Source organism: Solea solea, chromosome 2, assembly GCF_958295425.1.
Source record: "Solea solea chromosome 2, fSolSol10.1, whole genome shotgun sequence".
In the NCBI taxonomy this organism is placed as follows: domain Eukaryota; kingdom Metazoa; phylum Chordata; class Actinopteri; order Pleuronectiformes; family Soleidae; genus Solea; species Solea solea.
The window spans coordinates 5,389,732-5,413,863 of record NC_081135.1 but is presented as its reverse complement, the minus strand read 5'-3'; the positions used below and the strand labels follow the sequence as shown (position 1 = coordinate 5,413,863).

General features: G+C 41.7%; 2 protein-coding genes across 3 annotated transcripts in view; both read right to left on the bottom strand.

Moving 5' to 3' along the window:
- kcnh7 (potassium channel, voltage gated eag related subfamily H, member 7) overlaps positions 1 to 5,842 on the bottom strand; it is a 96,839-nt gene extending 90,997 nt beyond the window's left edge. The window contains exon 1 of the mRNA XM_058613070.1: positions 5,765 to 5,842. The gene's annotated coding sequence lies outside the window, so the exon portion shown is untranslated. The remainder of the gene's footprint in view (positions 1 to 5,764) is intronic.
- An 11,724-nt stretch (positions 5,843 to 17,566) lies between these two features.
- Positions 17,567 to 24,132, bottom strand: part of LOC131455515 (fidgetin-like) — a 33,451-nt gene continuing 26,885 nt past the window's right edge. For both annotated transcript variants that reach the window (XM_058623189.1, XM_058623191.1), the window contains one exon: positions 17,567 to 23,298. In XM_058623189.1, the coding sequence (XP_058479172.1) occupies positions 21,047 to 23,298 (2,252 nt within the window). In that variant the 3' untranslated portion in view covers positions 17,567 to 21,046. The remainder of the gene's footprint in view (positions 23,299 to 24,132) is intronic.

Here is a 24,132-nt window from a genome sequence, read left to right as displayed (position 1 = left end):
CTCCACACAACTGCCTCCATGACTCAGAATATCCAAGCTTCCACATGAGATGTGAGGAGTCGAAATGTATTTAAGGACATCCTGCAGTCAATAAGAAAAACGAAACTGAGCAATTTAATTGTTTTCTTGATGCTCACAGCTGAAGGCTGCACAGAAAACTCACCAATAATATCCTTTTTGTCACCTTGCCGAGTTTAACATCGTAGGCTGGATGTCAGAATTGACAAGTCTTCCAGTTTGAAAAGTGAAGCCCAGGAGGTGGGATGGAAGTTGCAGTTGGCCACCAGGGGGCGACTCTGCTGGTTGCTAAAATAACATAGTTTGAATGGAAGTCTTTTGGGGAGAGGGGGGGAAGCTATTTCTCACTTGATTTGTCACGTCAGTAAATAGAAAATAGAAAAAAATGTTGAAGGTGTGAATTTCCAGCTGCAAACACAAGAGGAATTTGTTTCGCGTTCCCTTATTATTTACAACCCATGCATAACATAGTATGTAGCATGTTGTAGTTACTGTATACAATTATGACTCCCTGTAATGGTGGGATGAAAGTGTGCGGAGGAAAAAGAGCATGCACATGTGTGTTTTACGTGTGTGAACATGCATGTGTGTATATACACGTGTGTGTGTGTGTGTGTGAGTGAGCTTGTGTGTTTATGTGTTGTCCAAACGGAGGTGTCTGGTCTGCAGCTACATCCGTTACCACCCTGTGGAAAAAAAAAATGAACAGTTTGTCTCCCCCACCACTTTACAAATGAAATCAGTGCTGTGAGGCGGTGGATTAATATCATAAGGAAGGCCAGAGTGGGCCATTAGAGCGGTGTAATGTTGCTCCCGGGCCTTGTGATGGATGGGCATCGGCGCTACGGCCCTATTTGCACACAGTCACCTCTGTGGTGGGCGCCATTAGCAGGACATAGGAGGTAAGGACTAAAGGATAGTGCTAAGGTGCTTGGACCATGGTTTTATTAGAGAGGTGTCAGTGTGTATTTTGTTGTACCTGCACATGAGAGTAAATGAGTGTGTGTGGCATGTGCTTTCTGCAATTATGAGTGTGTGTGTGTGTGTGTGTGATTTCTGTGCGCGCACACTCCGACTCCTCAACAGACAGATGTTGCGCTCCCCACCCTCCACTCTATCTAACATGTCTGTCTCTCTCAGTGGACGGCGGTAGTAGGCAGCAAACGCACTCAGTGTAATTAAGACAAATTAGCCCGGGTGGCAGCTTGTGATAGCAGCAACATATGTTGGGAGGTTTGTGTACAGAGGAATACAATCAAAATCATCATTAGCAAATCACTTATCACAAACACAATCACACTTTCACTGTTGGAGCTCTTGTGGATTAATATCAGTCCTTGAGTCCTGAGTACATTATTTATCTCATTCCCTCTTCCGTTCATTTTGTCGTTGTTGGTTTTTTGCCATTTGTTCCTTCTCTCTTTGTTTTTCTTGGCTTTTTTTTAAGTTTCCCTCCATCTCTCGCTGCACCGCTCTCTGTGCCAACAGATTTGTGGGTGCTTCATTTCAAAGGCAGACAAAAGGGGCTTCATGATTCTTTGTTGGCTGAATTGACAAATGCCACAATACTGTATCTAGTAAGCAAGAGCTTAACTATGATGCATCGTTATATGTATGGCTTACAATTTATCTGCGTCGTTTGGGCTATAAAATGTGTATTTTTATTTATTTTTCCTAAACCTTAAAATGATGACGTTCTCCAATATCTTATTTTGTCCACAAACCTAAAGATTTAAGATAAGATTTAAACTCAGAGAGCTTGTTATCAAAATAATGGTAAATATAGTGGTCCTATTGGCTGTTTAACTACATCTACTCTTCATACAGGTCCAGCACTGGCAACAACTGTCTATTCTGCAAGAAAGCTTTAAAAAAGAAAAAAAAAATCAGGCAATAAAATACACGTCAGTATCAGCAGAGAACTTCAGAGATGGAGTGATTGCCTCGGGTCACCTGTCACATATGAAACAAGTGCGTCTGTTCATGCTCATCTGATGAGGAGCTCAGGACAGAGACCTGGAATCCCAAAACTAAAGTCTTAGAAATGAGATGCCCTCATCTCTGGTCATTGTATAAGCTGTTGCTGTACCACATTAAAACTAAGTTGGTTGAAAACTTTGTCTCTGGTTGATATTAATGTTGCCAAAAGGCACATTTCAATTGAAAACCTAGTAAAAGTCATTGAATATGCACATGAATCAACCTAATTTCCACATTGGTACAAGACAAAAAGGATGCTTTGATTTCTCTGAATTTATTTTTCTCATTCACTCCCCCGATCACTTTATTTTTTTTTTTTTTTGCTCTTGTCGTTTTTAATACTCTTTCTCTCTTTGTTTCCCTCGTCATGTTCCCTCCCCTTCCTTTCCATCTCTCTGTCTTGCTCTGTCGCTCTCCATGTCATTTCTCTTCTCCTCACTTTTCTCTCCATCTCCCTCAACATTTCAAAAGAATGAATTACTTTGGGCTGTCACTTGGCCCTGGCCAAGAATTCATTTTTGTGGGTCAAGTGTTTCAAACTGTCATCTTTGACAGGAACCATCTCATACAGTAACTACACGGATGGACCTTGACTTGAAGTGCTTTCGGGTTTTTTTTCCTCTCCTCTCTTCATATGCATGCTAAAAAGATCTCAGGCTATTGTTGGTACAAAAAGGAGAAAGGATGGAGAGATGGGAGAGATAGAGAGAGATGGAGAGCCATAGCCATGAAAAGGGTGGCAATACAGAGATCAATACTGGATTAATTCAACTCAACCACATACAAAGTTATATGAGGAGGGAAAATATCAAGCGCACTGAAACGCTCCAGGGAGAAGACAAAGGAAGTCACTTGACACAACAGCAGTGCTGCAACATTCAGCTATGCCAAGGTTTTAACACAACTGATTCATTAAAGCAAAGGATAGTGCATTAAAAAATAGTCACTCAGTGCTTGTGATGAGGTAAAGTGAAAAAAAAAACAGGCTGTGTGTGTGTGTGTGTGTGTGTGTAGGGAACAGCAGGGCTTCAATGGCACTGGACTTGAGCAGACAATCTATTTACAGTGTGCTCAAGGGAGCTTATAAACAAATGTTGAGTAATTTCAGCCAGGAGTAATTACCCTTGCCGTTGACAAGGAGAGTGTGTTAGCACTCCCCTTCACCCTCGGCCCTGTCCAGAAGGCTTCCAGCTTGTGTGCAAACACACATAATCATCCACACGTGCGCATGCCGTGGACATACACATCCACATAGGAGGAGCGCGTCCTCACGTATGTGCAATTTTGTCACATTTATACCACACATTTCCAAGTTAGGTACATTTACAATACTCTGCTACCAGTGAGGTTTGTTAAAGGAGAAAAACTGAGGGTCCTAGGGTTCCAAAGGGTTCATTTTCAGGTAACGAAAACGCAATTGTCGGTAAAAAATTCAGGTGATCAGAAACTTATTGAAGTATAAATTTAAATAATATATTGTACATGAAATGAAAAATGTGTTTAAGGATTTATGTGATTGGTAAAGGTGGATTAACTGGCTCAAGGAAGGCTCCAATCACTGTGTATAACTCTTCAAAAGTGGCTCTGGGCAATTGTGAATGACTCCAACCCAAAGTTGCTGTATAAAATACACACAAACCATCTGTCAGAGCTGCTTTGATCATTTGGGCTCACAGGTATTTCACAGGTGGTCAGCTTCAGAATGCCATGGTAACCATTCTACCTTTTAGCAGACTACAGCATCACATAGGACATAATCACCCTCCTAGATGACGTACAGTCTAGTTGACATCTAAAAAAAAAATGATACCAAAAAAAAGAAGATACTGTGATGATTAAAGGCTATTTAAATGATACATTTTAATGGTGTAAACGTGGATTTCCTGCGTTTGTGGGATTAAAACTCTTCTCCCTTTCATTTAAATTGATTATCAATACCTCGAAAAGCATGTTGCCTTTGAGGAAAAGTAAAAGACGGGGGGGGGGGGGGGGTTTGTGTGAGCCATGAACAACTCCCTGCCCTTCATTAGGATTCTATGAGCACGGTCATCAGGCCAACAGATCCTGCTATCGAATAAAAAGACCCCAAGCAATCAAAGTCACATTCATTGCTCTATTGTTTTACATTTTAATCATTTGCAAGACTTAATTACAGGATTGAAATGTAACTAACGAACAAGCAAATTAATTTTCACCTCAACCTTTGAAAGGCAGGCAGGCCAGATACAGGCTTTATCCCATCTGATCGATTATGATCTCTTGGCTCAAACCGAACAGATTCCCATGCAAATTTAGCTGGATCAATGCACGTTCCTGTGCAATCAATCAAACAGCTTTTCCAGACCTTCCAGAGACTATTGTATGATTAAGAGATGAGATGATACCGACTGGAGAAATAACACCGGATCAGAATAGATTATATTGGATCAAAACAAAGGAGGCTTGAGCAGGAAACTATGTGTTCGAATAAAAGAAACGGCATCTCAAGACAGAGACACGAGTGTGAGAGCAAAGCTACTTCTCAGCACTTTAAATTCCAAATAATGGAGCTTTAAAAGCCACAGCTGAGGCCTTTTTTCTCCCCCGTCCCCGTCTCTGTTCTGCCTGCCTTTGATTCCCAGTGAGCAGCGAGGGGAAGGATGTGAGGGAGGTGACCGCGTCCCTTGGCAACTGGGAGTCACATGTATTTTGGTGTTGAAACTATTAAATAGCAAAAGGGAGGTGTTGTGTGGGACATGCCAGTGCGTTCTGATATAGGGACAAGTCTGTATTTCTCTGCCATCAAAGTGCAGGACAACATCAACATATGTTTTAAACTGATGGCGCAATACACATGTTTGCATGTTGAGATACACACTCTCGACTGGACATTAAAATTTAAAAAGCAAATATGCAAATCCATCAAAAACCATAAATTGCAACTACAAAATCCATTTGCTGATTTCATTCGTGCTCATTAATGCATTATTTTAAATAAAATTTGATGGTGCTACATTTAGTGACAAACTACAATAGGCGATTATGAATGGACACTTTTGTGAACTGCCATTTTAAAGCCTTCAGTTTTACAATTTAACCTGTGTCATAATGTTTTTGGTAACCAGAAGAGGCTATTTTTGGATCTTGGATGAGAGGGTAAGAAGGGGGAAAAGTGAAAGGCAGTCACACTATAACCACTCCCTAAAACATACCTTACTATATCCTCTATTTCAATCTAAACTGGACCAAAACATTGACATCATATTTTGGTTTAAGAGGACGGTTAATGGTTTATATTCTCCACCACTTCCAAAGTAAAAATATCAGGGTTAGAGTTAGAATTATCTCCAGTGTTCACCAGAAAGTCACTGTAGTGATAAAAATCCCATTTTTAACATTTCCAATGTCAAACTCCTGTGTTCCACAAAATGAATACCACTTATGTTCCTCCTGCACTCAAACCTATTTACTGACACTGTACATGATTCTATACAATATACAATGTACTCTCCTTTGTCCTGTTTTTGACTAACTTATTTTCCCCAGCTGATATGATATGCTGGGAGGGTAGTGGGCTATGCTAAGTGCCATTGTGTTGCTTTGGCTGCTGACTGCAGGAAGTTGTGCTTGGCATGAGGCCCAGGAGCAAGGTGAGGACAAACACTCACTGACACCCACAATTGTACAGACGTGTATCTGCTACATATACACATCAGTATATTGTGTGTGTGTGTGTGTGCTGTGGACACGTGTGGGCACGTGTTTAGGTGTGTGTGTGGAGGTCTACCTTTCATCCATGCTGAGGTGTGGAAAGGATTCATTTTGCACAAGCTCCTTAATTCTCCTTCTCTCCTTCCTTAATTCATTTGTGCTCCAGATTCACTTGGCTGCTGGGATAACCTGCGAATGATAATGAAGAGAAAAAAGATAGAATGAGGCAGAAGGAGGAAGGGGGGGGGGGGGGTGCGTGAAAACATCATAGCACACAGCTCCTTCGCCCATCTTCTCTTTGAATGTGTTCAGGATGGATTTAGGGCTTTTCAGCGAGTCTTTTAAGAGAAGATGGATCTTATTAGAGCTGATTGCTAGTCATAGGCTGTTCCTGACGCAGAAACCAACCTCACTAAACCTTTTCAAGGATGCACAGGGACTGTAGCATGGATAGGGTTGGCGTTTTATTCCCTTTTATTAAAGAAAAAATCCAGTATTGACTCTGCTCATCAAACCTGAATCATTCAAATGGCTTTATTCCCTCTAATGTACTATTATAGACTTATTTGAAGGGATTTTCATTTATACATCTAGTAAAGTAACCAATTAATATACTCAGTCTCCACAATGATCATATATGACAGCAACTACTTAACCACTGAGGCTAAGAAGCGTGTGTTATGGCAAATAAATACAAGGAACAGTAATTGTAGAAGACTGTGTTAATTAAATCTGTGATCTGTGGCATAAAAACATCTATTTACCAGCTACAAGTACAAACCCTTATCTTCCACAATGCTACATACACCAGTTAGCCATAGCAGTAAAACCAGTAGAATGTTGACATGCAGATGCAGATATGTTTGAATACTCAGCTGTCTGCTCAGCTTTTAAATTAAACTGAAACACTTAATTAGCCTTTAATTTGTTAGTTTATGTTTGGACACCGGCGCATTCTGAAAATAAACACAGCAGCACATTCTGCACAAGAGATGTAGAATACTGACTATGATGAGTTCAGGTAATTTAGTTAAACAACATGGGACAGTAAGGCTTACAGTGGACTGGAGCAGGAAATCAGGCAGTGAATGGGAAGCCAGGGAGAGTCCAACCACAAGTGTGCGTGGGGGGGGGGGGGGAGAAAAAAGAACAAGAAACTCAGAAAGACAGAACTGGGGAAGGAAAACACTGCGGTACAAATACACCAAAGACTGATTAGCTAACAAGACACAGGCGCAACACAATCATACAAAGGACGCAATGCTGAAATAGGAAAACAAGACATTGTGCGTACATATTGTACATACAATGAAAGTCATTGAGATGGATAACTTTAAATAGCTTTTGCCAAAAAGAGCCATTTATGTGTCATTGCTATAGCTACATATGTTTGCATTAGTAAGCTGTTTATTCACCTCAGACGTTACTCCTTTACTTTCCAGCACTACATACAACTGTGAAAAGCCATTTTGACAGAAAGTAAAGCTCAGGTGTACATAATCAAGTTAATGATGGCTGAGTTCCATTTAGCTCTTTCAGTTTCAGAGTATGCTGGTTCACTGTCACACTGTCATCATTAATATAATCACTAACACCTGTGCTTGTCAAAATGGCTGCTATGGAATATGCTATGATATGCTTCTTTTTTTTTTCAGACCATGTGACATGTTACATTTGTATATTATATACAGAAGTTTTGACAAATTGCTTCATACGGGTCATATCAACATTAAAGTGATAGAGTTAACAGATCACACACGCGTGTGTAAGATGTCCGCTAAGCAGCAGGCTTTTGACAGTTTGACCACACGTCACACAAAATGTACAAAAGAAACATGATCCTGGAGACTTTTATTCATCATTTTAACAATAAACCATTCTTTTCTATCATAATGTGATGCCACATCACCTTGAATTTCCTGGCTGAGCCTAATTGAGCTGTATTCATGTGTTGGTTAAATAAATGTTCAGAATGGGTTCAATTACTTCTCTGTAACTAATTGATCTTGCCTGAAACAATGGCACCAATTGAGTAGTCCCAGCAGGACACGGGCCTCCCCTCCAGGAGACCAAAGGCAAATGCTGCTGCTAATTGAAATTATTTCGATTAATATGGAGCTTAATCGAGGCTAACTATGCAGCATCACAGTGGGTCATGCAGTCAGAGCGTGGTTTTTTTTTCCTGTTCTCTTATGTCTCCTTTTTTGTTTTGACACAGAACCTCAGTGTTTTGACAATCTCGCCCTCTTCAATACACAAAGCAACAATTCATCCTGCGGAGAAGAACGAGCAGACACTGGGGGGAGAAAAAAAGGAGCTTGGAGCGCTGGCGATCGATAAACAGAGTCGTAGCTGTGATTTATTTACCGCTGTGTGTTATGTAGAGGCAAGAGGAGGGAGAAGAAAAGCCTTCTGATATGGCCACAGGCAGCCGACATAATGGGGCCCTCTCAATCTTCAGTGAGTGGCTTGTTGGATTGTCAGGCAGGTTTCCGCCGCTGTTCAAAAGCGCGATCCGATCAAACCCGGGAGACGCAGGCGACCAGACAGATGATTACTCACTGTAAACGATCCAGGAGGGGGAAAAAGACAAATAACTACAGCAGATATTGATGACTCAATGGACTTGGTGACAGACGATTCCATTTGTGTCTAGATGAAGTGTTGACTGTCTTCAGTCAAATACAATAAAGGGCTCTTATTGAGCATAAAAACCATGTTTAATGTCATTAAATCCAGCTTGAGCTCCTCCACCACCTCTTCATCTTCCTTTACCTCATTCCTAGAAGCTTACACATATTATCTGGCAGCCTTCTACAGTACCAACATGTGAGAAAGGAGCCATGGAGACAGTGGGGGATGGGGATATGAGTTGTGTTGTTGTTGGTGGTGGTGGTGGTGCTGAGGAGGGGAGGAGGTGGCGGAAAGGCATGGATGAACATGTGGAGATGCTGAGAAAAAAAAAAAAAAAAAACTCGGAGGCAATCATTTCTGGCAGAGAGGTGGTGGTCAGTTTGAGCATTGTTTTTTTTTTCTATATTTTCTTTTTGTAATTTCAGACAGTTTGGACGTGGCCAATAACCGTGCACAGACTGCTGATGTCATCACATTTTGACAAACTTCTCAATCTAGAGTGACCTTCGTGGTGCTCTCTCTCTCTCTCTCTCTCTCTGTTTCCCTGCATCTAATCTCCTCCCACCTTATCTCTGAGCAGAAGTTGCCAGTAGCAGCTGATGTTTGGATTTATTACAGGGATTTGATGATGAGATCCAGGAGTACCATATACATAATGGCCAGCTTTTATACAGTAATAAGTAATATGGGCTGTGAAACAAAAACAAATGTATTTTAAGAAAGAAGGTGGAAATCAGTCTTAAGTCCGGTAAAGCCTCAGAGTGACATTTACAAGTAAACTGCTTGTACTTTTTATCACACTGTGAAATATTATCTTTCAATACACTTATTTGACAAACTCCACTTACAAGATGGATCTTTTATTGCTCATTAAGCCACAAGTCAAGTCTTAATAATTCACTTGTGTACATTTATATCATAAAACACATGTATGAGTCTGCATTTATGAGTGCAACCAATTTACTTCTTCCCTGCTCTTTCTATATAATCAAATACTTGTGTTTCCCTGGGATCGAAAGATAATTTCTGATTCGGATGCATATTAGTTAGTTACATATAGTTATACATCAAGCAGCTGTGTGCCTGAGCATACATGCACTTTTGGCCTTGAAGCCAAGTTGTGGCTTGTGAAATGATGCAGTCCACCAAAAACGTCAACAAGTCAGAAAAGAAGAAACTTCATTTCAAAATACAATCCACTACATCAATATCACTCTAAGAAATGTCAAAAGTTAGAAATTAGAGACTTGTTTTGGATAAATGTACGAAACTTACTAAAGTTGACTTCTATATCCTATACATCTTGTTATGTTGCTGATGACAAAAAGCTAATTTCAAGAACATGTTTTATTTTCAGCTAAAATATAGATTATTCCAAGGTATATACATGTTCCTGTTCCTGTTTATAAATATTAGTGAGTAAATATAATGTGTAAATGAGATTCAAATCTCTTCACACAAGGTATAGTTTCCTCCGGTTTCCTCCCACAGTCCAAAACCATGCAATGTTGATTTTGCAAATTGGACATTCTAAATGGACCATGACCGTGACAGTGGATGGTTGTTTGTCTCTATATGTAGCCCTGTGATGGACTGATGATCTGTCCAGGATGTACCCCGCCTTTCACCCTATGTCAGCTGAGATTGGCACAGCGGCCCCCGCGACCCAAATGTGGACGAAGTGGTAGAAGATGGATGGATGGACTATGAGATTTGAGTTACTGTTTTTTTATAATTAACTCTGGGTAATCCATTTCTGGGGAAGACTATACATAAAAAAAGGGGGATAAATTGTGACCTGAAAAAAAACATTGAACAAATGTTTACACTTATTCGTAAAAGGGGGTGATAGAAAATAAAGACACGCACACATGTGGCTGTGATCGATCACAGATTACAAAGTGCTTCACTTTGGTCAGCGACAACATTTGAAGATGCGGAATATAACATTTTATTCCTGAAGAAATGCCAAAATGTCTTAATAATGAATAATTAAAAGAGAAAAATAAGTAAACTTGACCTTTAAATTATGTTGTCAAAAATACAACAGTATGTCTTCAAGCAAATAATGTGGCTTTAAATTACACATTGGACATTATTAAAATAATAAATGCAGACAGCTCTTTTAACACAGCACAATAAATATTATCTGTTAACATTTACACTCATTTTAGTACTCATATTGGTCATTTAACATGCAATGCACATGAAAAGAGTGACAATTACCTACAACTGCACCTGCGCAGTAGTGTTGCTAGCAACAGGCTATGCTAAGTAGAAGTTCACTTCCACTACAACTTAATTCCAATGTCAAACTTATTGCAACAACTAATATCTTCTACTCTGCAGGTTTGTATAACATTTAAAATACAAATACATTACTAACAATGCGTAAACCTATGTTCTTACCTGTAAAAGGAGGTGATAGAAAAAAAAGACGATGTGACGCTGATCGATCCACTATCACAACAGACGAGCAGAAGCCACACCCCCACACGCAGGCTGAACCAGACGTCAATAGTCGAAAACCGATCTGTATTTTAACCATACTAGTTTATAAAACTTACAGGAATAAAAGAAAGGACATAAAAATCGCAAAGTGAATTCTCCAAAACATTATAGAACACATTTTAAACACAGTTGATCTATTTGATAATTATCTTAACCTCTTCTTCCTGGCAGGCTAGAGTAATGGATCACTGATGATCTCAATCTGCAAATTATAACAACTCTTCATCTTATATTATGTCCTTAAGAAATTATAATAATTATATTATAATTTGTATTATTATTTATTATATTTTTTTATTATAATTATATTATTAATACTAATGTATGTTTATATAAAAAAAAGTACTCAAGGCAAGGGCCATTCTGTACAGAGGCTGCCATATTTCTATTACAGCCTGGATGAACAAGAAACACAAGGAGATCTGATATGTGAAGGTTACTGTAGTTCCTTGACATGCATGGGAAAGGCAGAGCAGAGGTGTCCTTTGTTACCATCTGCAGTCTCAACATAAGATGTCACTCATTATTACACACTTTACCTTAAAATATCAGTGCATGTTAGTGAGCAGCGTTTTAGAAAAGCACCTTTGCAAATATTTCCGATGTGTGAACATGTAAACCAGCATCGGCAACCTGTGGAGGAACCCAGGGCCAAAACTCAACCCATCAGTCAGGGCCTGTCATCTCCAACCTCCTAACCCCTCCCTCCGGTCTTGCAGCAAGTCTCTCCCCTTTCCATTCCACTCCTGTTCCCATCCTCCCCCTCTGCTGGAGGCCTTGGCCCTGGGGCCCACCTGACTGACAGCTGTTGATTTGGATCTCTCCATCACACGCCAGATAAAAGAGGGATTCAGGACTTATTCGTGCTTCTCCCAGCGCTCCATTCCTCCCACCAATCCCTGCCGCAAACGCAATTCCCGGCCACTGAACTTCAACAGGGCCTCCTAATGAAGTCATTCCCAGCACACATGATTGGGTGAGATTGCAACAACCACCTTACCGCCACCACCATCTCCGCTGCTGCTGCTACAATCCCCTCCCTCCCTGCCCAGGTCTCCCATCCCCCAACTCCATTGAGTGTACTCATGTGGAAACAGCAAGTGGTTGTGTGCATTTTCTGTGTGCATTGACTCCCACGCTCCCTGCGTGTGTGTGTGGGTGTGTGTGTTTGTTCAATTGCGACACGTGTGATATGCGTGTGCATGTGTGCGTGTGTGTGTGTGTGTGTGTTCTTAACTAAGCCAACACTGCCTGACTGGCTACTAATTGGATGTCTCCATCTGCAGTTTTACACTACAGTATGTGGCATTATAGCTGAGAGGAAAATCACACAGGAAACTTCACCTCCAACACGTTCACAGCGTGGAGAAAATAGAACAAGTGCAGCATCGAGGGATTTTCCTCGTAGTGAAGTAAAAAAGATATCACATGACGATCAGATGACGCTGTCAGAGCGGTGTGTGCTGTGATCAAATCAATCAGAGAGGCAGATATCTTCATTTCAACCTGTCCATCACTGTCTAAAAAGATGAAAGACTCTGATTCGAGTAATGATCTGAGAAAAACCATCGACAGCTAATGAATCTCTCTTAACGTCACCCACCAAAAACACGAGCCCCGTCTCCCCGGTTTAAAAAAAAGAGATCGGTCTCTTGCACAGCCTAATGCACATCACAGTCCCTGATAGTTCACTCAGCGACACCTCCTCAGGAGAAATCCTCCAGAGACAACCTTGCTGGCTGTCAGTCGGTCGGTCTGCCACTCAGCGCTAACACGACAGCCCGTTCCCAAGTGCCCGGGAACACTACACAAGCACCGCCAATTTGACAACACACACACAAAAAGGCAAGAGGGTGTTTCTGAAGGTACTCGCCTGGGCTTGTTTTAATTTTCCAGCCAAGGGGAGGTGGGCACTGGAGTGAGGATGACTCCCTGTTAGTGACAGGGCTGTGCGATCAAATGGATCTGAGTTTTGGCGGAGCTGAATTTTGATGATGGCTCAGTAGCCTTGAGAAAGAAACACTGGACTGATAAGAGCCAGCTGTTGAACTTGAATCTGAAATACTAACTCATACCTGCCCAAATAAATGACTGTGCTATTGTGTGACACCTTTCTCTCTTCCATTACGGCCTTGCACTACGTTTTCAGTTTGATTTTTTTCCCCGTGTGAAATCCCGGTTTATTCCTGTTGTAATTTAGAGTCTTTGATATGTGTCAATTAATAAGCTCCGAACGCAGCATTTGCATGACAATAAATGCAAAGCATTATCAATATGCCAACATCATGCATTATTAAAGATGAACACCATTAACATAATAATATATTAGCATAATCAAGAGTTCCATTTGCATGGGTGATGTTCTCGTGAACCATGCGGGAACTCCAGACATCAGCAAAGGGTGAAGCCAATTCAGTGTGACGTCCTCATCTCGAGCCCGTTTGGAACCGAGTGTGAAAAACTCACAAGAACAGGTCGCACTGAGCAGTGTTATTTTTAATTTAATGGATGGGGTGCTGACACAGTGGTAATACGATGTATTATGGTTTAAAGTACAACAGTAAAGACAGTAGATAAAACATGGTTCCACCTAATGCAGCTCCAAGACAGGTTACTCAATACCAGCACAAACATGGTTCAATGTACTTACTGTGTACAGAAACTGAATAAGGTGATTTACAATCAGTATGTGCATCCATCTTAATTTTAAATTCCATATTACTGTTAAATTAATATCCTCATAAAGCTAGTAGAAAAGAAAGAAAGAAGAAATTGCTTACCTTAACCCTTGGAATCCCTTTACTAAGTTAAAACGTATATACAGAGGCTATAAGAATGTGCAATATAGTGTCTTATATCCTTTTTTTAAGTTCAAAGTTCACTTGGCTCGTCTATTTTGTGACTCCTGTGCAATTTAAAAAAAAATATATATATATATATATACATATTTATATAGAAATTAATCATAACTTTGACTCAAAAACACATAAGAAGACGGAAAAATGCGTTCCGTAAAGCCTGAAGATGTGACCTATAAACACACACCCCCGGATGCCCATATAAGGAGTTGTGTATTATTCCCACGGCAGTTTACCAAGGGTGTGTGCCTGTGGTACGGGTTAGTTCTGCGTGATCACTAAGTGTTAAGTATTGTTAAGTAACAATTTTCGACTAATATTAGTTAATGCTAGTGAATATTTTTGTGGTAGTTATGTTAATAGCCACATCCATACATTTAAGACCAGGTTTTGGTCTCCATGGGAAATGAGAACTAATGGACCTGACAAGGCACCAGTAGAACACACCATGTCAGTATTAAGGATAAATAAAAAAATAAATCATAATAATGAAAGTATACATTTATGCAAGCATACTTATGGGTAGTATTTGATTTCTGCCAAAAAAACAACAACTTCCTGTATTGTTGCCCTCCCTGGACACATGTCAACAATGTGATTGGAAATAGACATGATTGATTTTTACTTGTATGTTACAATACATGCTTATCACTTTTGGATTTTTTCGCATGAAATCAGAAAGGTATTAGTTTTCAAGTTATATTCAAAGTGAAGCAATGTGCCCCTGATAACACAAAGCAAAGGCACTTAGCATGTGTTCTCCTAGTTAAGATTCCCTCTCAGCAGTAATACAATGTTTCTGAGTGTCTGCTGGAAAACAAGTGGAAGGTCAAGAACACGAACAATGGATGTTGATTCCAATTATGTGTAAAGCATTGAACAAGATGCGCTAATGATGGCGTTGTCGGGAGGGAAAAAAGGTGTTTATGTGCTACTCTCCCAAAGCCCGTGGAACAGTTTATTAAGCAAAGGCTTTATTTCCATAAAGGCTGATAAGACTTCAAATGATTCTCTGAAAAACAGTCCTGGCATCAGCACAGCAAAGAAGCGTGTGTATTTATCTCTCCCGACGCTGGGAGACAATCAAGACAAAGATGATAGCACATTTTGAAATGCAGCACGGAGACATAATGAGATTGCAGCTACTTCAGGAACAAAACCAGACAAAATGCTTTTTTCCCCATAAATGGCTCCTTGTTTTATTCACTCACACCAAAAAAAAAGGCCATCATTTTCAATTAATGAAGCAGGGAATTGAGTCCGAGGTCCTGCGGGATATGGATTAACCATGATGGCTTGAGGGCCCAATCTCACACTGAGTCTGTGCTGCGGTCTGCGTGCAGGAATTTCTCATTCAAGGCCTCGACCAGCCCCCCTCCACCGCTCACCGCCACCTCCTACGATTCATCCATCTATTCCTCATCCGAAGGTGAGTTGCTTTAGTGCAGGCCGCTATTAGTGGTGGGGGAGATAAAACTGTAAGTGTTGCTCCCAATTAGTGCATCAGTGACCGCTTTGTGCCTCTTCCACGGCGAGGCCTGCGAGGAGGGAGGGAGGGAGGGAGGGAGGGAGGGAGGGAGGGGCTGCACCGGGTGAAAGATTGGAGGAGGGATGACAGGAAAGGAGAGAATGGCATGGAGATGGCTTTGAGAAGGCATAAAAGAAGGGATTGCTGGATGAAAAGATGAAACAAGAAAAGTGAGTTGTGATGAAAAATTGAAAGGGGGGGGGGGGGGTGGGTGTTTAAAGAACAGCTTAAGCATTCATTTTGAGTGGTGAGACAGCTCCTATTAACATTTAACAGCGTTTGTGCAACTTGGTGTGGAGGTTAGGATGCAAATGAGGAGGAATTAAAACTGGCCAGAGGTTTGTCATTGATGGATTGCAGTCTGGCGGTACTCACCACTTCCTAGTGTCCATCACGGACGATTACTGTATAATTAAACCTTATTTCTGGACTCTCTGGTGCATAATTACTTGTGTGGGAATGTAACCATCATCTAAAAGCTCCGGCAAAATGCTTTAGCATTTAGTCTGGCAGACTGCAGTCATTTCACAGTCCGGTGATAGATAGTGCCACATGATGATCGGCAAAAGAACAGTCACTTTTAATAAGAGGTGGGAAAAAAATATTAGGTGACAGTGTGCTGATTATAGGAAAATTAGGCTTTCAAGTGGTAAAGTCCTTTGTGTTATTTGCATAATTTATTCCAGCTTTACCCCCTCTTCGACCACCTTTGCTTTTTTTTGCGAGCTGTGGGCAATTTCCTCTCATATTTGAATAGATTGCACATTTAAGACTACTTCAGGAAAAAAAAAATTATCACTTAGCATATTTTAATTGTCGTGCAAAAGAGTGAGCAGAGGTGTGAGGCAAAGCTTATGGAAGGAGAGCCCTTTAAAGTGAAGAGGACACAGCAGTGTTGTGGCAGATAACCCCGAGGTTCACACACGGTTCCATTGCCTTGTACACACCTTTTCACACAAGCATTTAAACAATTGAATTCGTAATAAACCGGATTTTACCGAGAATCACAATTTAGATTCAAACTTGCCGCTCACTTTGTCAACAATATGTTTTCTACATCATTTAAACAAAGACCAGGTACAGTGTTTTCATTGGCAGGCTATTTACACAAAAGCTTGACTATATGTTCACGAAAGCTGTAACAGAATCTGTTAAGCAGCGTTTCTTTTGACAGTAAATTATAAATCATTTCAGATCATAACTACAGCATGAGTGGAAAAATAAAGCGAGCGGCGGCGCTACGATGGACACTAACCCGCTGTGAAGTGTTGGAGTTTTCACAGATAATTATAGAGGCTATGCAACAGCTTCCCACACCTCACCACCAGATACTGTACTGGATATAATGATAGCTTGGAATTGTAGCGGGCAAATGCACATCAATTTCATTAAGCGTACTCACATAATCCAAATTCTTTGTGATGGAGAGAGATAATTAATGCTTTAATGTTTTGGTCTTGCCACTCTTACCGCAGCAAGAGAAATGAATTGTTACATTTTAATGAGAGAAGCGACAGCGCAGGCTTCCTGCGCAACACGGATGATTTTATAATTGCACACAAGGGTGACTAACTCAAGGCTCATTAAAGCGATTTTTCAGCTGGGCTGTTTTTTTTTTTTTTAGGGGCAGGAAAATACATTTATTTTCCTGTTTAAATGATAAATAAAGTCTGTTATTAATCTATTTTTTTTTTTTTTAATATAAATGTGTGCCTTAATGCGACCGACATGAGAAAAAACGAGATGCACAAGATGAAATTTCCCAAGAAAACGTCTTTAATGAATCGTTCGTTGCTGCTTGTACCTCAGATTACATGAAAATACATTTAAGTCGACTGCAAGTATGGCAACATATTCACACATATAAACAAGTGGTGCATTTGTATTGTATGTATAGGTATGTACAACAGAAACACGTTACACTCTGGTTTAAAGTTGTGCAAGTGTGTTATATATACTAACAATTTATAAAATTCAACACACTAAATAAGAAAAAAAAAAAAAAAAAGAAGAGTGTGCCCACGTATATACACATTCACACACACACACGACAATAGTAGTTCACGAAATATTAAAGCAAATGTATTGGATTATACATCTCCAGGTCACCTTCAAGCTGACCTCAACTTTTTTTCTCCCTCACATCATCACTTTGTCTTTGTGACATCAGGATGTGTGTGTTTGTGTGTGTTTTGCCTATAGACACACAGTAACACGCGCTCGTGCACACGAGACTCTGCTGCAGCCTGTGGTTGCACCATCAGCTGAATGTTTATAAGTACAGTCGTCTGAGGTAGACTGCGCAAAACTTTATGGTGTTATTTCTCTCCCCTTTCTTTTACCCCCCCCCGAATGTATTTTTTTTATTTTTTTTATTTTACAAATGTCTGACATTTGGGAAAAGATGTAAATCAAATACCACGCGTGTTTTGTAGCCATGAGGTAGAAATGCTGCAAAGAACTCTAGCGTCCACATGGGGAAAGGTTTACTGACGAAACAAAAGAAAGAAAAAAAAAACAAACAAAGGCTAGATTTTTACAACCATGTAGAAGAAAGACTTAAAAGAAGGAGCACAAAACATGACAGACAAGCGTAGCATTGGGCAGTGTGTTTGGTGTGGTACTGATGTGGAGAGCAGGGTGTGAGAGAGAATGTGTGTGCTGATGTTGTGTGCTCTGAAGTGCATTAGTCAGTTTTTCTGTCTGAAGGGACTCTCTCTCTCTCTCACTCTCTCTCTCTCTCACTCTCTCTCTCTCTCTCCAGAGGATTTGCTGACAGAAGGAATTCTAGTACAGATTGTTTTGAGGGTGGTTTTCTGACGGACCACTCTGCTTTCCCCATTGTGCTGCCGCCACATTGCCTGGCTGTCTTTCCTTTCCGTCAGTTTTGCTGATGCTCAGCAGAACCTCCTTCCACCACCCACCTACACACACACTGTACGCAACTCTTGTGTGGACATCATCATCATCATCATCATTATTATTATTATTGTTATTTAAAAAGAGCACAATTAAAACTGCTTCAGATAAACAAAATCTCCTTCCAAAGAAAGCAAGTGCTGTCAAGTGAGACATTACAACAAAAACAATATCACACACAAACAAATTATTTAGTGCGCGTATGATAAATACCTCCATGCCACAAGAGTAGAGCTAAAGGACTGCTTCTTACAGTGACCGGGGGGGGGGCAAAATACATTCCAATGCAATACAATGGGTGACGGCGTGTGCCAAACTTCCAAACTCATGTTACAAAGCCTTCCAGTAAACTAGAAAAGTAAAATGCACTTACTATAGATTATGTGCTTCATGACATCTGTGTAAATATGGAAAAAAAAAAAAAATAATCACTGACAATTCAGTTACAGATCTACGCAAAAAATGAACGGTGCTATATGCTTTTGATAAACTTTGGATAACTTTTCTTTTAGAACCGATTTTCAGATGTAGCCTGATTAAAACCATTGTGGTAACTGGGTATAAATCCCTTGGATGGACAATCACATGGTATAGATAATAGTATAATAATAACATAATGACTGTGATACAGAAATGACGGTCAGCGGAAATTGCTATTATCAAACAAACCTCCGGCAAAAACAGCAAATAAAGCTTGATTTAGTATTTTCCACACTTGTAAAATGATAAGACATCGAAGGCATGTACTGGATGAATGTCTGATTTAAATTACAGGAGTGGTGTTCATTTCAATAGCTTATCCAATTCAAGTGCACAAAATCAGCAAGAGTATCAAGGCAACTGTGCAATACCCATACTGCCATATGAATCCAAATAAAATTCCACTTGTATCCTGGGGAAATCTGGAATTAACTCTGTTGTGTAGTTGAACACAACACATTGTGATTATTGTATCTAATACAGCATTTCTGGCTGAAATCCACTGTGATAATCCCGACAAAATGATATCAAGTCACAATTTTAATTTCAGACCCACACACAGTAAATTGTGCTTGATATTACTGTGATTGATTTGAATAGCTTGACATTTTGGGGACTATTCCTTGACTATTTACCTTCTTGCTGAAAGATTGATGAGAAGGTGGATGCCACTCGGATAGATATGTCCTTTCAATATAAGGTTTCAAGCACAAGTATTTAACTTGTTATTTGTACTCTTCAGTTTTGGTTAAGATATAAAAAAAAACAACCCATAAAACATAACTGTCAGAGATGCCAGTAAGTAGATTTTGTAAAGCCAGTTTTCTTTTTTCATGGTGTTTTCAAATGGGACTTCATGTTCACGACATCGGAATTTATGACCAAGACATGTTTGATGTTCAAATAGTTAGGGTTATGAGAAGACTGTTGCTAAGCAACAGCAACATAGACACGTACAAAAAAACAAGTAATGTAAGTGATGAAGACGGACGAAAGATTGGTCAATGGGGAAAACAAATTCGACAATGCCAAATATTAAATGACTGAAATGAACAATTCAGAAAACATGCAACTGAGGGGACGCTCTTCTTGTAAACATTGTAAACCCTATCCCATTTGAAAGCACCATTAAGATGAGCTAACTGGCTGCTAGCACTAACTGCGTATTTAGTGTGCAGACATAACGGTTGTCTCTCATCTAACACTAGATAAGAGAGCAAACATTTTTCTAAAACGATTCCTTTAATTAATCTGGGTTTTAATCTGTTTTGAGCATCAAGTTTACCAACATGACATGTGAGCAATTTGAGGTCTTTTGCGCAGAAGTGAGCCAACTAATGGAACCGCCAGGAAGCATAACCATATAACCTAGATTCCATAATATAAACATTGTTGATTATATTTGTTTGAATAAATATACAACTCCCAACACCCCCCAAAACCTGCCCTTCTCACAAAACCCCCAACAAAGCTGGTCAACACTGTTTAAACGTTTTAAGAGCAAACAAAATAAGGTTCAGCACGGGTCGACAAAAAAACCAAAACAAAACCAGGTGACAAAAACACCTGCTGGGAGGAAAAAAGGAAAGAAATAAGGTTTTGTATTCTCACTATTGATGATATCGCATCAATCCAGAACATGTCTAGTACATTCATTGTCATCTCTTTGCTATTCATCCTAGCCAGCTGAGGTACACCTAACGCTGCTTTGCTAGACATAAACTGCCAAACCACCTCGGATTCCTCTCTCAGATCTTAGTGCTTTTCGTCAAGATATCTTGAGGTACTGTACAATTCACAAACGCTTTCCTGAGTTTTGTTTGTTACGTTTGTTTGTTTTGCAGACAAAGGATCAGGAGAGATGAGCGTAAGTACGAGCCCAGGCTACTGTCGCTCTGATGCGTTACTGCTTTTTTTTTTAGCAAGACAATTAATGATGACGATTGACCACCAGGAACGGCGACCGTCAATCTCTGTTGTTCAGACTCGTCGCTGAAGTTTTAAAGCTCTTAATTATCAACAGCTCATGCTATGAATGTAGATTGTGAGGCAAATAAAAAAAAAGGAAAAGGAAAGCACCACTTCAGGCACTTGGATAGCCAAACAAACAAAATCCCAATGAACAAGAAAATAACGATATATATACACAGACACTGGGGCATCTTTCGTATGAAGCCAACTTGCTGGCAATGTGTAAACAATGCCTCCCTTTCTGGTGTGTCAAGCATTCAAATTAAACCTCTTGCTCATTAATCCCAAAACTGCCAGTTGTCTCATCAAAGCAAGTCTCTTGGAGCATCTCGGCACTGCTTGTGAGAACTCGGTGGACTTGTGTTGGCCTTCTTGCAGGCCTTTCCCTCCAGCACAATGCTTCTGCCCTGAGGAAGGAATTGTCGATGTCTAGTTTTCTCAAGGGCGGATTCTGTCTTCACTGGCTGCAGCCAAACATTTTGTTCCACTCAGTGTATGTGTCAATCTCTTTCTGCGATATACTGGGCTGGAATTTACAAAAGACACTCTCAAAGTCCTGGTAAGTGAGAGGTCTGATCTGTCCCCTGGACATCATACCTGTCATGTCCATGCCCTGTGCAGAGATGTGTAACAGACCCACGAGGGCCTCCTGGCAGAGTCTGGTCAGATCCAGTCCAGAGAAACCCTCTGTACGCTGGACCAGCAGAGCTAGCTCCTCTTCGCTCAAGCAGTATTTGTGTTGAGATTGGGCCAAGAGCTGGTTCACGATGAAGTGTCTGGCTCCACTATCTGGCAGGGGCACAAGGACCCTCCGAGCAAAATACCTGCGCAGGCCTTCATCCATGTCCTGCGGTCTGCTTGTTGAGCAAACCACCAACACTTGGTTGCCTCCATCTTCGCCAGAGCCCATGAGAAGGGAGTCCAACTGGGCGAGTAGCTCTCCTTTCAGTCGATTGATAGGACTTTCTTCACTGAGGTGAGCAGACAACAGCATGTCAACCTCACTAATGAACAGTACTGAGGGCTGCCGGCAGCGGGCCACCAGGAAGGATGCTCTGATAATTTTCTCACCCTCGGCCAGCCACTTGGTGGCCAATGTGGAACCACTGAGCTGCAGGAATGGTGCCCCCAGCTGGCTGGCCAGGCAGCGACCCAGCAACGTCCTGCCACTGCCCCGAGGGCCAAACAGCAACACGCAACGTGGGGTTGGTCCTAAACTGCTGAACATGTCCGGGCGAAGGATGGGCCACAGAATCTCCTCCTTCAGGGTTGCCTTGGCCATTTCAAGACCTGCAATATCACTCCAATCCACTGGGGGGCCCTGTTGAACAATTTCAGAGGTAACCATGTCCAGAAGGTGAGGGTCGCTTGTTTTTAGCTGCTCTTCTGCAGGTCGGGAGGACGTGGATGAGTTGGTTCCAGGTGCTGAGTGGGAGAGGTGGAGACGGTGATCATCAGCATTTTGCTCACTAAGGGAGGGAGAAGTAAAGTTGGCAAGGGAGTCTGCTGAGCGGGAACCCCCTAAGGTGGAGGTGACAAAGGCTGGTGGAGTGAGTGGTCCACCTGTTGTCTGGCTGTTGTACTTCCTCTGTTGCTGCTCTGAAGCCATTGTGGTCTGTTTTTGAGGATTAAAGGGTAAAGATGACTTTTCAGCACTTCTATCAAAGCCAACACCACCGGCGCTGTTAGAACCCCCGTTTGCACTGGTGCTGTCTGCTATCCTGTACATGGGGCTCTCAGCTGAGCTTCGAGCCTGACCATAGGCAAAGTTACCATAAGAGGAGTCCATCTCTCCTTGGCCTGTCATGTAAAAGGCTTTCCTCTTCAGTGAGTTGGAGGAGCTACCATTGAGAGGGGTTGGGGCAATTGGGGTTAGATTGTGGCTCTGGTATGGGTATCCAGGTAAAGCAGAGGAGGGAGGAAGTGGTGTAGGTGCAGCAATGCCTGAGGGCAGGTATGAGGACGGAGGGGGTGCTCCCCCAGGGCTGTATCCTGGCCCGACTGAGCTCTGAGCTGGGTAGCCTGCTGGGGGGTAATTATAACTAGACAAGTTAGGGGAGCCTCCATTGTAAGCTGGGACTAATGTGGGGTGGGAAGGTGGCTGTAGGAGTCCAGAACTGTGTAGTGGAGAGGGAAGAGCAGGGGTAGGGGCAGACTGGGAGCTGTAACTACTGTGTAAGTAGGAGCCACTGTACGGCGGGCCATATTCCTGAGAGGGAGGCATGGACGAGGAATGCAGGGCAGTGGCAGTGTGGCTCCCACAGCTGCTGGAGTAGCTGGGCTCACTCAGGGTGCTGGAGGCGAGGCCAGGGGAGCTGCACATGCCAGACACCACCTCTGAAGCTGCCGCTACCCCTCCTTTTCTGACCGAAACCCCCTCTGGGATGCAGCTCATTGGGTAAACGCCATCCTGCCATGGCTCTGATTCACCTTTACGCCCGTTCATCACTCCGGGGGCCTCGGAATAAGAGCCAGGCATCTCGAGAATACCAGAATACTTCTCCGCATACTTCTTGAGCAGGTTGGAGGCGGTGAGGGCTGAAATGTCATCATTTGCCCAGGCATACTGGTAGGTGGTGGAGCGCTGCAGGTGGCCAGGTACCGCCCTGTAGGCCTCAGCCTTGTGTGCTGGTGAGCGTGTGGTGGAGGAAATGTCGAAATGTTGTTCGGCCCACTGGCTGTGCTCGGGGGTCCACTGCATCTTTAAGCCTGTGAGAACAAAAGCCAAAGACATGTTAATACTTTAATAATAATAATAAAAAAAAAATCATAGGAACAATAATTATATGACAGCACCTCCAAATTGGCTGTGATGGAGGTTGATCATTAAATGTGATGTTCATCTCGGGACTTGATTGGTGTGATATTTTAATATTGTAGTTGGGAATGCTAAGTCAGTTTGTCCAACTATTGCTTGTCTCTTGCTTATCTTTCTATCCATCTATCGATCGATCTATATCATTTTCTTTGTTAATTTTAACATGTGATAGACAGTTTATTTAATTCAGAAAGAGAAGAGAATGTGCATTGGCAGGTATAATGCAGTAGAGAGGGAAGGTGTGACGGCTGGTTACTGCAGTCTGATGCACCCTGGCCAGACCAATAAGACAGAGGCATTGAGGGTCAGTCTATAATCCCCGGCTCATCTGAGGTGGCTGGAGATGGGTTTGAAAATGCACCTCGCCATATGCCACAAAGCAACACACACACACCCACACACAGGCTTGCACACACACACACGCACACGCACACGCACACACACACACACGCACACACACACACACACACACACACACACTTGCACATCCACCCCCCATCTGCTCATGGTGCTTTCATCATACATACACACACTCAGAAAACACACAAACCCCTACTCAGACACACAAAAAAAAAAACTATCTATGCCTGCACTCGAGCGTGATGACGAGCACACGCGCACACACACACAAGCTCACATCCACTGACCCAGACGGACAAACACAGGCACGCACACAGGAGCTGCAGCGAGCTATGAATTACAACACATTGTGTCTCAAGCTTAGT